This window comes from Balaenoptera physalus (genome assembly GCF_965194825.1).
Source record: "Balaenoptera physalus genome assembly, chromosome: 2".
In the NCBI taxonomy this organism is placed as follows: Eukaryota; Metazoa; Chordata; class Mammalia; order Artiodactyla; family Balaenopteridae; genus Balaenoptera; species Balaenoptera physalus.
This window is the reverse complement of record NC_138883.1, coordinates 66,748,669-66,761,372: the sequence shown is the minus strand read 5'-3', so window position 1 is coordinate 66,761,372 and position 12,704 is coordinate 66,748,669. Positions and strand designations below refer to the sequence as shown.

The 12,704-nt window shown below is 37.0% G+C and overlaps 1 protein-coding gene across 7 annotated transcripts in view; it reads left to right on the top strand.

Annotated features, from left to right (window-relative positions):
• The window catches only part of NUBPL (NUBP iron-sulfur cluster assembly factor, mitochondrial), a 329,428-nt gene that overhangs the window by 293,354 nt on the left and 23,370 nt on the right, over window positions 1–12,704 (top strand). For 6 of the 7 annotated variants that reach the window (XM_082452222.1, XM_082452223.1, XM_082452220.1 and 3 more), the window contains one exon: window positions 2,941–3,026. The exons of the other annotated variant lie outside the window; for it this stretch is intronic. In XM_082452222.1, coding sequence (XP_082308348.1) covers window positions 2,941–3,026 — 86 coding nt within the window. The remainder of the gene's footprint in view (window positions 1–2,940; window positions 3,027–12,704) is intronic. 7 annotated transcript variants of the gene reach the window in all.

The window sequence follows — 12,704 nt, the reverse complement described above, 5'->3', positions numbered from 1 at the left end:
TATTGCAAACTAAACATTCTCAACATTCTCTTTGTTGCTATTAGCATTCCTTATGGTCAGTAGAGGGAGCACAAGTTTTCTAACAAACCATCACAAACTGAAGTGACATCATCAGTGATGGTATAAAGGGGAAAATCTAGGCTAGTTTATGTTGGTTCATGTTCCAGGGTCCCTGAGAAAAATTAAAATTTATTAAGTAGAAAGCCAAGAACTATAGAGATAAACTGTAATATCAGATATGGAGACCATGTTTTAAGTTGAGATATATTAACAAGAAAAAAAATCGACATAATTCCTTTAAAATTTAAAAATACGTGTTGTGATGCACAGATTGGCTAATGATTAATTTTACTGGAGGTTTTGTTTGTCTTTTGTTTGCTTTATTTCTTTATAAATTCCAGAGGTCATTTTAGGGGTGTCTGAAATGGTTACTTGTATGATGTACTAAAATTTGGTATAGCAAAAGAGGTGTGATTTATGCATGAGCCAGTTATGTTTTTGTATTTTTTAACAAGGGCTAGAAATTTTTTTCTCAGAAGAGCATTCTAAAGACTAACTGTGTTGTGATTAAGGACTTAGTCATTAGCTACGAACATATATTTCAGGAAAAAAAAAACTTACAGAAGTCTTTTATAAATGTGGCTGGTAGTTCCAATGGAATGTTTACATGTTTTGTGAGCATTTGATGGGACATGGAAGATGATCGTTGTCCTTGTCAAGAAGTTACTATGATAATGTGAGTGGTGCTATTTAGATTACAAAGAAACTCAGGTGGCATAGATGCTTATTTGTGATACTGTGTTAGGGTTAAGTACAGAGGAAACCAAGTCACTTTAATCCCTCTCTCTGGGGTCTTACAGCTATCAAAGTAATGTCACCAAGCATTTTTGTAACAGTTTTACATTCTTTTTTAAAAATGAGACAGCTCTTTAAATTAAATAGGACCAATGGAAATAGGGTCATTTTATAGAGGAGTTAATTGAGATGTATTTAGATTTAGTGAGCTATTCAAGATTATATAGTACATTAGGATAGTCAACAAAACCAGAATCCAGAGCTTTTGACTCCTGGTTCAAGGAGTTACGAACTAAGAGTTCATACAGTTGTAGTCTAGAATGATTTGAAAATGTAGGAAAATTATTTAAGCCCTGATCCTTTGTTAAGTGCCTGTTTTGTGCACAGCATTGTGTTATTACTTTTTGTTTGATAAAAAATTGAGAAAAATCATAACCATCCATGAAACTATATTGTGCAGTGGTAATACAAAGAGTGGACAAAGGGTGTTTCAAACAAAAAATGTTTATATTATATAATAGCTAAAGGTACTTTTTAGGGCTAATGCAGTAGAAAACTCCCTGCGTACTAGTATATAGTTATGAGAGAATTTGGAGGAAACAGCCAAGGAGGTTTTGTTTCCATGTGAAGAGAATGGCTCTGAGATTGAGGGGCCATAATTTTTGGAGGAGGTAGTATTTCACACTTGCTTAAATAGGATTACTGAGGCAGTCAGGTTGAACAGGGGTGGTTTTGGAAACTATAGTTAAGAGAGAATGCTAAATCACATAATCAGAGAGCTAGCTGAGACCTTGAAGGCTGTCTGTCCTTGCATTAATTTTACAGCTAAGGAAACTGAGACCTGAGTGATTCTGAGTTATTTGCCCAAGGTTAGTCACACAGGTGGATGGGGACAGAACTGGAATTAGTTCCCCTCCAAATGCTGAATATGATAACAGAATCTACAAGTTGGCAGGTTATGGAAATACATTGTTTGTGAAGAGTAGAGTTGAGTACACTTTTGCAGAGAAGTTATTTCCATCAATCTTTAAAAGAGGGAAAAGAGAAATGTTAATTCGTTTTTGTTTTTTTCGGAAGAATAAATCAAAATAGAAGAATGTAGTGATCCATGGAACAAATTGAAAAGTAGGATGAGCTGCCTGATGGCAAATATGAAAATGACCTTGCTAGCAACTTCTAAGACATTTTTATTAATAACAATAATAAAGATAATAAAAATGGTGTTACCAACACAGCTACCATTTATTGAACGTTTACCCTGTGGCATCATGTCAAGTATCTTATGTACATTAGTTCATTAAATTATTGCACCCTGTGACCTAAGTATTACTATGCCATTTTGTAGATGAAGAAACTGAATCTCAAAGAGATTATTACCCTAGTCACACCGGTAGTCAGCTATGGAATAAAAATTTGATTTCTGATTCTGTTTGAATTCCAAAGCTAGTGTTTCTGAAACTTGACTAATGAATAGACCCTCCTTCTAAAGGAAAATAATCTGCCCCATGCCCCAAATAGACTTATTTTTATTGTTAGACTACTTTAAGCATAAACAGAAATTCCTTAAACTTATAGCTCTATTATAAGCTCTACTTATAGCCCTATAAGTATAGGGCTATTTCTACTTATAGCCCTATTTCTTCTTATTACCTGCTTCCTGACCCTATCCATTATCACCTTCACTATCCTCTCCCCTAGATTGAATTAGTTACCTTTCCTTTATTCTTGTTTTATAACTCCATAACACTCTAGGCCTACCTTTATTAAAATACTTAGCACACTGTGTTGAATCCTTAATTTTTGGGTCTCCCCAAGTAGGGTGTTAGGTTCTTGAAAGTGAAGCCTACCTTGTGCATCTTTTACGTAGCACATTGTCTGAAAAGGAGGAGGGTTCTGATGATATAGCTGTGATCTTGAATCACAGGTCAGTTGTAATTTTAGGAATGAGGAGTCAAAAATAGGCAAGAGCAAAGTAGACATTTCCTTGTCTTTCCCATTCATATATGTGAAATTTATACAAATTACCTAAATAGTTAATATAGTAGACTCTTTTAGTGTGTAATCAACATAATTTTTGAAGTAATCTTTCCATAAGGAATTATATGATAGCATCATTTTGCTGTCTTTTTGTTTTCTTTTGGTTAGGAGCTGTGATTGTCTCCACACCCCAGGACATTGCATTGATGGACGCACGTAAGGGAGCTGAGATGTTTCGAAAAGTCCACGTGCCTGTAAGCATTTACACCTTCATTGTTGCAAAAATCTGAAACACTTCTAACTGAAAAAGCAAATCATTGAGAAATACAATCCAAATTTTAATTTAGTTCTGTGCAGAAATCTGTATGAACACCCTACTTCATTTTAATGGTTACTCTAAAAACACACATATAGGTGCAAACATGTATGCATGTTATATTAATCAAGGAGAATTCTAAAACATCCTTCAGGCATGAATTTTCTGAGCAAGTACTACCTTTCTCAACTATTTGTAGCTATCACTGAAGTAAAAATAATAAGATAATTTTAAGAACTTATTTAGGTAGATACACTTGAACAGATCACTGATGGGAAACAGGTGAAAAAGATAACTTTCTTCCTTCTGTCTTCTACAGTTTAACTCATTTGTAACTCACCATTTTCTTGAAAGTATCTAAGAATTTTGTATACAAAAATGGCAAAAAAATAAAAAATATAAAAATAAGAGAAAGGACAATTAAAATCAGATAGAGTCAGAAGTGAAGTCTGTAAATAACTTGCATGCCATTAGGGAACTTAAATACATGCTAGAAGTATGCCATGAATTTTCCAGCAGCCATGGGGAAAGAAACATAGGACCATTATAAAACTGTCCATTTCCATGAGGTTAAAAAAAGAGCTTGAAGCACTATTTACAATAGCCAATACATGGAAGCAACCTAAATGTCCATCGACAGATGAATGGATAAAGAAGATGTGGTGCATATATGCAGTGGAATATTACTCAGCCATCAAAAAGAATGAAATAATGCCATTTGCGCCTACATGAATGGACCTAGAGATTATCATACTAAGCGAAGTAACTCAGAAAGGGAAAGATAAATACCATATGATATCACTTATATGTGGAATCTAAAGTACAATACACATCAACATATCTATGAAACAAAAACAGACTCAAAGACATAGAGAACAGACTCGTGGTTGCCAAGGGGGTGGGGGTGTAGGGGAGGGAAGGAACAGGTGTTTGGGATTAGCAGATACAAACTATTATATACAGGATGGATAAACAACAAGGTCATACTGTATAGGACAGGGAACTATATTCAATATCCTGTGATAAACCATAATGGAAAAGAATATGAACAAGAATATATATATATGTATATGTATGTATGTATAACTGAGTCACTTTGCTGTATAGAGGAAATTAACACAACATTGTAAATCAACTATACTTCAATAAAATTTTTTTTAAAAAACTTGATGCTCAAGAGAAGCAGAGGTGAGAGAAGAGAGGCATAACTCTCTAGGTCCTCAGAAATAACAGAAACCCTGTATGTAATGAACACATTTTTGTCACCTTTGTAACCATAAATAGAGGGTTCTTCCTCCTAGTGTGCCTCATCAAAATCAAGTGGACTTGTGCTAGAGAGTGGTTTAGAACAAGCATTTCAGTAAGAAGCCAACGTGATGCTTCCATCTCTATGGCTCCTAGTGGCCTTGCTTAATTTCAGGGTTAGATTTTTGAGCTTATAGAGCAGAGTTTTTGTTTTTATTTTTATTTTCCATGATGGTTTATTACAGGATATTGAGTATAGTTCCCTGAGCTATACAGTAGGACCTTGTTGTTTATCCACTCTATATATAATAATTTGCATCTGCTAACCCCAAACTCCCAGTCCAAACCACACCCCCACAATCACAAGTCTGTTCTCTATGTCTGTGAGTCTGTTTCTGTTTCACAGATAAGTTCATTTGTGTCATACTTTAGATTCCACATATAGGTGATATTATATAGCATTTGTCTTTCTCTTTCTGACTTATTTTACTTAGTATGATAATCTCTAGGTCCATCCATGTAGGTGCAAATGGCATTATTTCATTCTTTTTGATGGCTGAGTAATATTCAATTGTATATATATACCACATCATCTTTATCCACTCATCTGTCAATGGACATTTAGGTTGTTTCCATGTCTTGGCTATTGTAAATAGTGCTGCTATGAACATTGGGGTGTGTGTATTTTTTGAATTACAGTTTTGTCCAGATATATGGCCAGGAGTAGGATTGCTGGATCATATGGCAACTCTATTTTTAGTTTTTGAGGAACCTTCATACTGTTCTCCATAGTGGCTGCAGCAACTTACATTCCCACCAACAGTATAGGAGAGTTCCTTTTTCTCCACACCCTCTCCAGCATTTGTTATATGAAGACTTTTTAATGATGGGCATTCTGTGATGGTATCTCTTTGTTAGTTTTGATTTGCATTTCTCTAATAATTAACGATGTTGAGCATCTTTTCATGTGCCTCTTGGCCGTCTGTATGTCTTCTTTGGAGAAATGTCTATTTAGGTCTTCTGCCCATTTTTTGATTGGGTTGTTTGTTTTTTTGTTGTTGAGTTGTATGAGCTGTTTGTATATTTTGGAAATTAAGCCCTTGTCAGTTGTATCATGTGCAAATATTTTCTCCCAGTCCATAGGTTGTCTTTTCATTTTGTTTATGGTTTCCTTTGCTGTGCAAAAGCTTGTAAGTTTGATTAGGTCCCATTTGTTTATTTTTCCTTTTATTTCTTTTGCCTTAGGAGACTGACCTAAGAAAACATTGCTACAGTTTATGTCAGAGAATGTTTTACCTATGTTCTGTTCTAGGAGTTTTATGGTGTGATGTCTTATATTTGTCTTTAAGCCATTTTGAGTTCATTTTTGTATATGGTGTGAGGGTGTGTTTTAACTTCGTTGATTTACGTGTAGTTGTCCAGCTTTCCCAACACCATTTGCTGACTAGACTGTCATTGTACATTCTTGCTTCCTTTGTGGAAGATTAATTGACTCTAGGTGTGTGATTTTATTTCTGGGCTCTCTATTCTGTTCCATTGATCCGTATGTCTGTTTTTGTGCCTAGAGCAGAGCTTTTTAGACTGTAGCCAGGGATTAGCTTCAGAGGGTCTCATGATTCTCTCTCCTTCCCCATCCCCACCAAATTGTACACTTTGTGTTTGTTTTGGTATGGAGAGAATTCTTCAATGAGAGCATGATGCAGTGTAAGAACCAATGATGTATTAGAATGAATAGACTCTCAGGGAAGCTTTTGTAAATGTTTTTATCTCAGGGGAGCTTCTGAAAAGCATAAAATTGTAGAGTAGTGGAGTTGAGGTTATCCTCTTCAACAAGTACCTGTTCCCCCCTGCCAGTTAGTGCAGACCTGTACGCAGTTAGTAAGCCATGGAGCTCTGGATGGATCAACATGCCCCTGTGGAAACTGAGGACCCTGGTAAAGACGATGCCTGTGTGCTCACCTCCTGGATGATCTGAGGGTATTCTCACTAGCAGAGCTGGAAAATGTTTGAGGGCCTGATTTTGTATGAGGATAAATGAGTGATAAAAACCCCCCATGGTGTTCTGTGTTTGAAGTTTAGCTTGGAAGAATTTTAAAACAATGGTAACCAAATGCCCATTTCAGATAGAAACCTGTCTCAGTGAAGCACTTAGTTGAACAGTATTATTTCCTATTATGCCCTCCAAGATAAACTAGATGCAAGTAATGCCTACTCAGATAACTAAATAAGGTTACTTATATGAGATTTTAAACTATAAATCAGCAAAAAGTTAGAGAGAGCTATCCACCAAAAATTATGAGAACAAATAATTCATAATCCTTCTTACTGCCACTTCAAGGTCAGGATAATAGCCATTCTGTCAGCATTTAAGTGAAAGCTTAGCTTCTCATTCTGTAAGATGAGGGTGGAGGCATGTGTCCAGCTCACTCTAAAGCATCATGAAATCCTTGAGAGGAACGTTTTTAAAAGAGCAGAAGCCAGACTTTTGTTAGGTGGGTGCTACTGAAGGATAAAAGTTGAGGCTGTCAGCAAGGAAGTATTGTGAGGAAGTATTCCAGGTGAAGGATCTTGGGCTGCATAAGGCTCATAGGACTAGTGCAGGATTAGTTATGGAGTAAAGGAGCTGTTTGTGACCTGAAAGTGGATGTCGGAGTGTAAGTTTGCAGAGTCGGAGCAGTCCTGGGTCACGACAAGGTACAGGATATGGTTGCTCATGGGTGTGCGGGGCTGAAGAGGAGTGGAAATGAAAGTCATTGGAAATGCATACTCCCTCTATTATTTTTTGACTCTTCCTATATCTTTATTATAGCCCTCGTTTTTCACCCGTTTTAGTTATTTGCCTTCTAAACAGCAAAAATTTGAAAAAAGAGGTAGAATGTCTTAATCATCTCTTAACCTGCAGAGCAAGACAGGTGCTCAGTAATCTTTGCAAGTGAACGAGTGAGAACTTTCCAGCAGAGAGCTCTGTAAGCAGTTGGAGGACAGCCACTGTATAGCTGCATTGTAAAAGGAATCCCGGCTTCCAGTAGGGTGTGGATTTGATGACCTCTGAGATCCTTCTGGCACTCGGAGTCTGAAATTAGAAAGTGTTCCATAAATGCAAAGGAGAAATGTTATGCCTTGTGTATACCACTTTATTTCATTTTCTTCCTGGGTTTTAGTCTTGCTCTCTGTTTTTTCCCCTTTTGAAGTGCATTAGTTACCATGGAAACAATGATGTCTTTGCAATTCATTGGTATGGTCAGAGTTTATTAATGTCTACAAGAACATTTTGAAGTTAATTTAAATAATTTCTTAAAACTCGAGGCTGAGATAGGGAAAGGAGAAGAAGAGATGACTATTAAATTCTCTTTTCTCTGCCTGAAATGATATCAACTCTGCCAAATCCTTGATTATCTCAGTATTTGTAGGTAGACTTTTTTTAAAAATAATAAGAATTTTTCAATCTTACACATTTTTAATGGTGACTACTTTATGTGCTGTGTCATTCTCATCCATTTTTTTTAAACGTTTTTATTGGAGTATATTGCTTTACAGTGTTGTGTTAGTTTCTGCTGTATAACAAAGTGAATCAGCTATACGTATACATATATCCCCATATACCCTCCCTCTTGAGTCTCCCTCCCACACTTCCTATCCCACCCCTCTAGGTGGTCACGAAGCACCGAGCTGATCTCCCTGTGCTATGCGGCTGCTTCCCACTAGCTATCTATTTTACATTTGGTAGTGTATATATGTCCATGCCACTCTCACTTCGTCCCAGCTTACCCTTCCCCCTCCCCATGTCCTCAAGTCCATTCTCTACGTCTGCATCTTTATTCCTGTCCTGCCCCTAGGTTCTTCAGACCATTTTTTTTTTTTTTTAGATTCCATATATATGTGTTAGCATACGGTATTTGTTTTTCTCTTTCTGACTTACTTCACTCTGTATGACAGATTCTAGGTCCATTCACCTCACTACAAATAACTCAATTTCGTTTCTTTTTATGGCTGAGTAATACTCCATTGTATATATGTGCCACATCTTCTTTATCCATTCATCTGTTGGTGGACACTTAGGTTGCTTCCATGTTCTGGCTATTGTAAATAGTGCTGCAATGAACATTGTAGTACATGACTCTTTTTGAATTGTGGTTTTCTCAGGGTATATGCCCAGCAGGGGATTGCTGGGTGATATGGTAGTTCTATTTTTAGTTTTTTAAGGACCCTCCATACTGTTCTCCATAGTGGCTGTATCAATTTACATTCCCACCAACAGTGCAAGAGGGTTCCCTTTTCCCCATACCCTCTCCAGCATTTATTGTTTGTAGATTTTTTTGATGCTGGCCATTCTGACCAGTGTGAGGTGATACCTCATTGTAGTTTTGATTTGAATTTCTCTATTGATTAGTGATGTTGAGCATCCTTTCATGTGTTTGTTGGCAATCTGTATATCTTCTTTGGAGAAATGTCTATTTAGGTCTTCTAAATCCATTTTTGGATTGGATTGTTTGTTTTTCTGATACTGAGCTGCATGAGCTGCTTGTAAATTTTGGAGATTAATCCTTTGTCAGTTGCTTCATTTGCAAATATTTTCTCCCATTCTGAGGGTTGTCTTTTCATCTTGTTTATCTCATCCATTTTTGTTGCCTTCTTTTATAAGGGAAAACCAGGCACCTCAATTTGGAGCCCTTCCTCTACCATTTGAACTTTTAGAGTCACAGGGATTTCACTATCCAGCCCTTTCTTCTTAGGTAATCTCCTTTCCAGCTCCTGAAAAGTATATTCAAGTATACTCTCTTATTCTTTCTGTACATAAGGGATCACTTAGTTAATATTAATTCAATAAATAGCTATTAGTTTATTCTACAAATATATATTTACTTATATTGAGTGCCTTCTATAAGCAAAGTACTATGGTAAGCTCCATTGGTGATTTAAAAAAAGGTGAGGATGAAGCCTTTTTCCTTAAGTATGTTATCATCTTGTAGACTAACTCCATTATGGTGCAGGGGCCCTAAATTCTGAGGGACATGAGAACACTTTTCTCTGGGCTATCAAGGAAAGTTTTCATGGAAAAGCCATGTTTTTTGTTTGTTTGTTTGTTTGTTTTTAATGTCCCTGTAATTTTGTACATGCTGGTCCCTTCCCTGAGAAGCCGTTGTCAGTTCATATTCATTTTTCAAATCCCTGCTCAGGCATTACATCCTCTAGGAAGCTTTTCCCAAACTACCAGAAAAGGTTAATAATTTTTTCTCTGAACTACTTGAACATATATCTAGTTTGGCTCTTATCCCACTACAAGTTTACCTGTCAGTCCCAACAGAAGAATGTGAGCTCTTGGAGGGCAAGAAACATGCCTTAAAATCCTTAAATATTCACTACCTGGCATATAGCATGCATATGATGAATACTCCTTATACTGACATTTGACCTGGGATATAATGCCATCCACAGTCTGCTATTCCCACCTCAAGGCCGCTCTGACTGGCATTATCTCTGCCACAGGCAAACTGGTCGTCTTTCACTTCTGCAAGATTTCCATAGTTTCTCTTCTCATGGACTTCAGCATGCTGTTTGCCCATCTGAGAACGCTTTACCCTCACTTTTCACCTGTAGCTCCTTTTTATCCTTTGGTGCTTAGATTGAACAGCTCTTTCTCTGGGGGACTTACCCTGACCCTGTTGACTAGGTAAGCTCTTTCTAGTGTATGATTTAGTAACACTCTGTTTCCCCTTTTGTAACTGTTTTCACATTTTGTCAGTACTTTCACATTTATAGTGCCATAAGGTCAGCTCCAACCACTGATCCCCTTGTGTGTTCAGAACATATAGCTGCTCACTAAATATATACTGAATGAATGAGTGGAGGAGGATTTTCATAGGTATATCACAGGACTGGGGGAAGGACAGAATTCAGTCTGAAAAGAATCAGGAAATCACAGGTGTTCAGGGTTGTTCAGTTTGTCTATAGCTGAAGTGATATGTTTGGATATGTCTTTGCTAGGCCTAGGTTTAGTCAAGCTTTAGACACTAGACTAAGAAATTTGGACATTCTTCTTGAGATTTTTAGAGGCGTCCGTAAAGAATGCTGGATAGGAAATAGACAGAATGGAGCTTTAAGGGCTTCCCTGGTGGCGCAGTGGTTGAGAATCTGCCTGCCAATGCAGGGGACACGGGTTCGAGCCCTGGTCTGGGAAGATCCCACATGCCGCGGAGCAACTAGGCCCGTGTGCCAGAATTACTGAGCCTGCGCGTCTGGAGCCTGTGCTCCGCAACAAGAGAGGCCGCGATAATGAGAGGCCCGCGCACCGCGATGAAGAGTGGCCCCCACCTGCCGCAGCTAGAGAAAGCCCTCACACAGAAACGAAGACCCAACACAGCCATAAATAAATAAAAATAAATAAATAAAGATACATGAAATTGCTAAAAAAAAAAAGAATGGAGCTTTAAAAGGATTTAATCTGATGGAGATGAATAGAAAGAATAGGAGCCAGGAGAGTGCGGAGGCAGTAAGGAAGCATTAGCAATGGTCACAGTCATTCACAGTGCAGGTTGTGACCCACAGATGAGTCAGGAAATCAATTCACTGAGAGATGTAACCAAAGTTTTTAAACAATATCAGGGTAAATTGCCCTTAGGAAGAGAAAGTGTTATTTCATAGGGATATGGTCTCAGTCATAAACAAATATACGTGTGTTTTTGTATCAGATCAAGCTGTCAAATATTTTTCTTATAAGGCAGTTTTAATAAGTTGGGAAAACACTAGTGTAGGTGATAGGCAGTAAGGGTCTGATTTAGAGTAATGGCGATGAAAATGGAAAGGGAAATAAATGTAATTGACATTTTGAAAGAAGAATAGACAGGCTTGGCAATTGATTACATAGAGTAGGGTGGTTAGAAAAAAAAGGCAGAAATCAAAGGGATTTTGAGAGTTATGCTGCCGTTAATAAATCTACCAGGAGCTAGTTTTTCACTCAGGTTGACAGTGAACTAGAAATAAGAGGTTAGATTCTCAGTCACAAATCCCTGCTCTATTCTCTAAGGGTTGTGATTTAAAACTGTTTGGCAAGGAAGAGACTGGTAGAGAAAATGATTTGGTGTTGGCCTTTTTAGTACTATTCACATCACATGATATATGTGACTGTCCCTTCTCCTCACCGAACCAGATTTTTTATTTATCTGTATATTTGTAGCCTCTTATACACAGATTTTTTAAAGCACATAGAGAGCTATATTCTTTAAGTATATCTTTTATGGTTGCAAATTAAATTACATTAGAAATTGTATTATAATTTTAAGACAATAGGGTACAGCTTACAGAGGCATTTTTACATAGTAGTTAAGAAGGGTGAGCTCAGGAGTCTGAATGCTAGAGTTCAAATCCTAGATCTGTCACTTTGTAGCAGTATGACCTGAGCAAGTTACTTAATCTGTGCCTCAGTTTTCTCATTCATAATATGGGAATTATAATAGTATTTCCCTCAGAGGGTTGAGGTGAGAAATAAGTGAGGGCTTAGTACAGTGTTTGGTACAATCTAAACACTCAATGTCAATATAATGTTATATAATTAATGTTTCTTATTATAATTGTTATCATGAAACATAAATTTATAGTTCATAGGTGTTTTTGTATTTGGCCTAGGTATTTTGACTAGTCTCTTTATTTGCTAATAAGAATTCTAACAAGAAATTTTTTAAAATTTAGATAAATAGTGTCTTTGAGATCTCCTTATTTCTTGAGTATTTTAGTTGAGCCTAAATTGTTCTCTGGATTTATTAAGTTGTTAAAGTTATTTAGAGTCTAAAATTCTGCATTATTTAAAATTTGCATTATTTAATGTCAGCTAATTGCTGTCACAAGTAGACCTCAAAATTTATAATGATGCAAATACAATAGATGCTTATTTCTTGCTCATGTAACAGTACTAGTATATTAACAGGTGAGCATGGTGGCTTTCTTCCACAAAGTCATTTAGGCTGTTGGAGCCTCTGCCATTTTAAAATGTGACTTCTAAGGTCACCATTGGGCCAGCCTCATTTGAGCTAGCCAGAAGAGAAAGACAGTACATAGGTATGTCATGGGAGCTTTTTATGGATGAGGCCTGGTTGTGGCACACGTACTTACACTCTCATTCCCCCAACTAAAACTCTGTTATGTGCTCACAGTCATGTCTCTCAAGGAGCCTGAGAAACATAGGTTAGCTGTGTGCTAAGCTAGAAAGATGAGACCATGGATTTTGGTGAGCAGCTAGCTGTCTGTGCTATAGTTGACGTGGCAACAAATATATTAAAGCCTAATGCTGGTCACTGAACTTTTTTTTTTCTTATAATTAATTTTGAAAATTCTAGGGACTTCCCTGGTGGCGCAGAGGTTAAGAATCCGCCTGCCA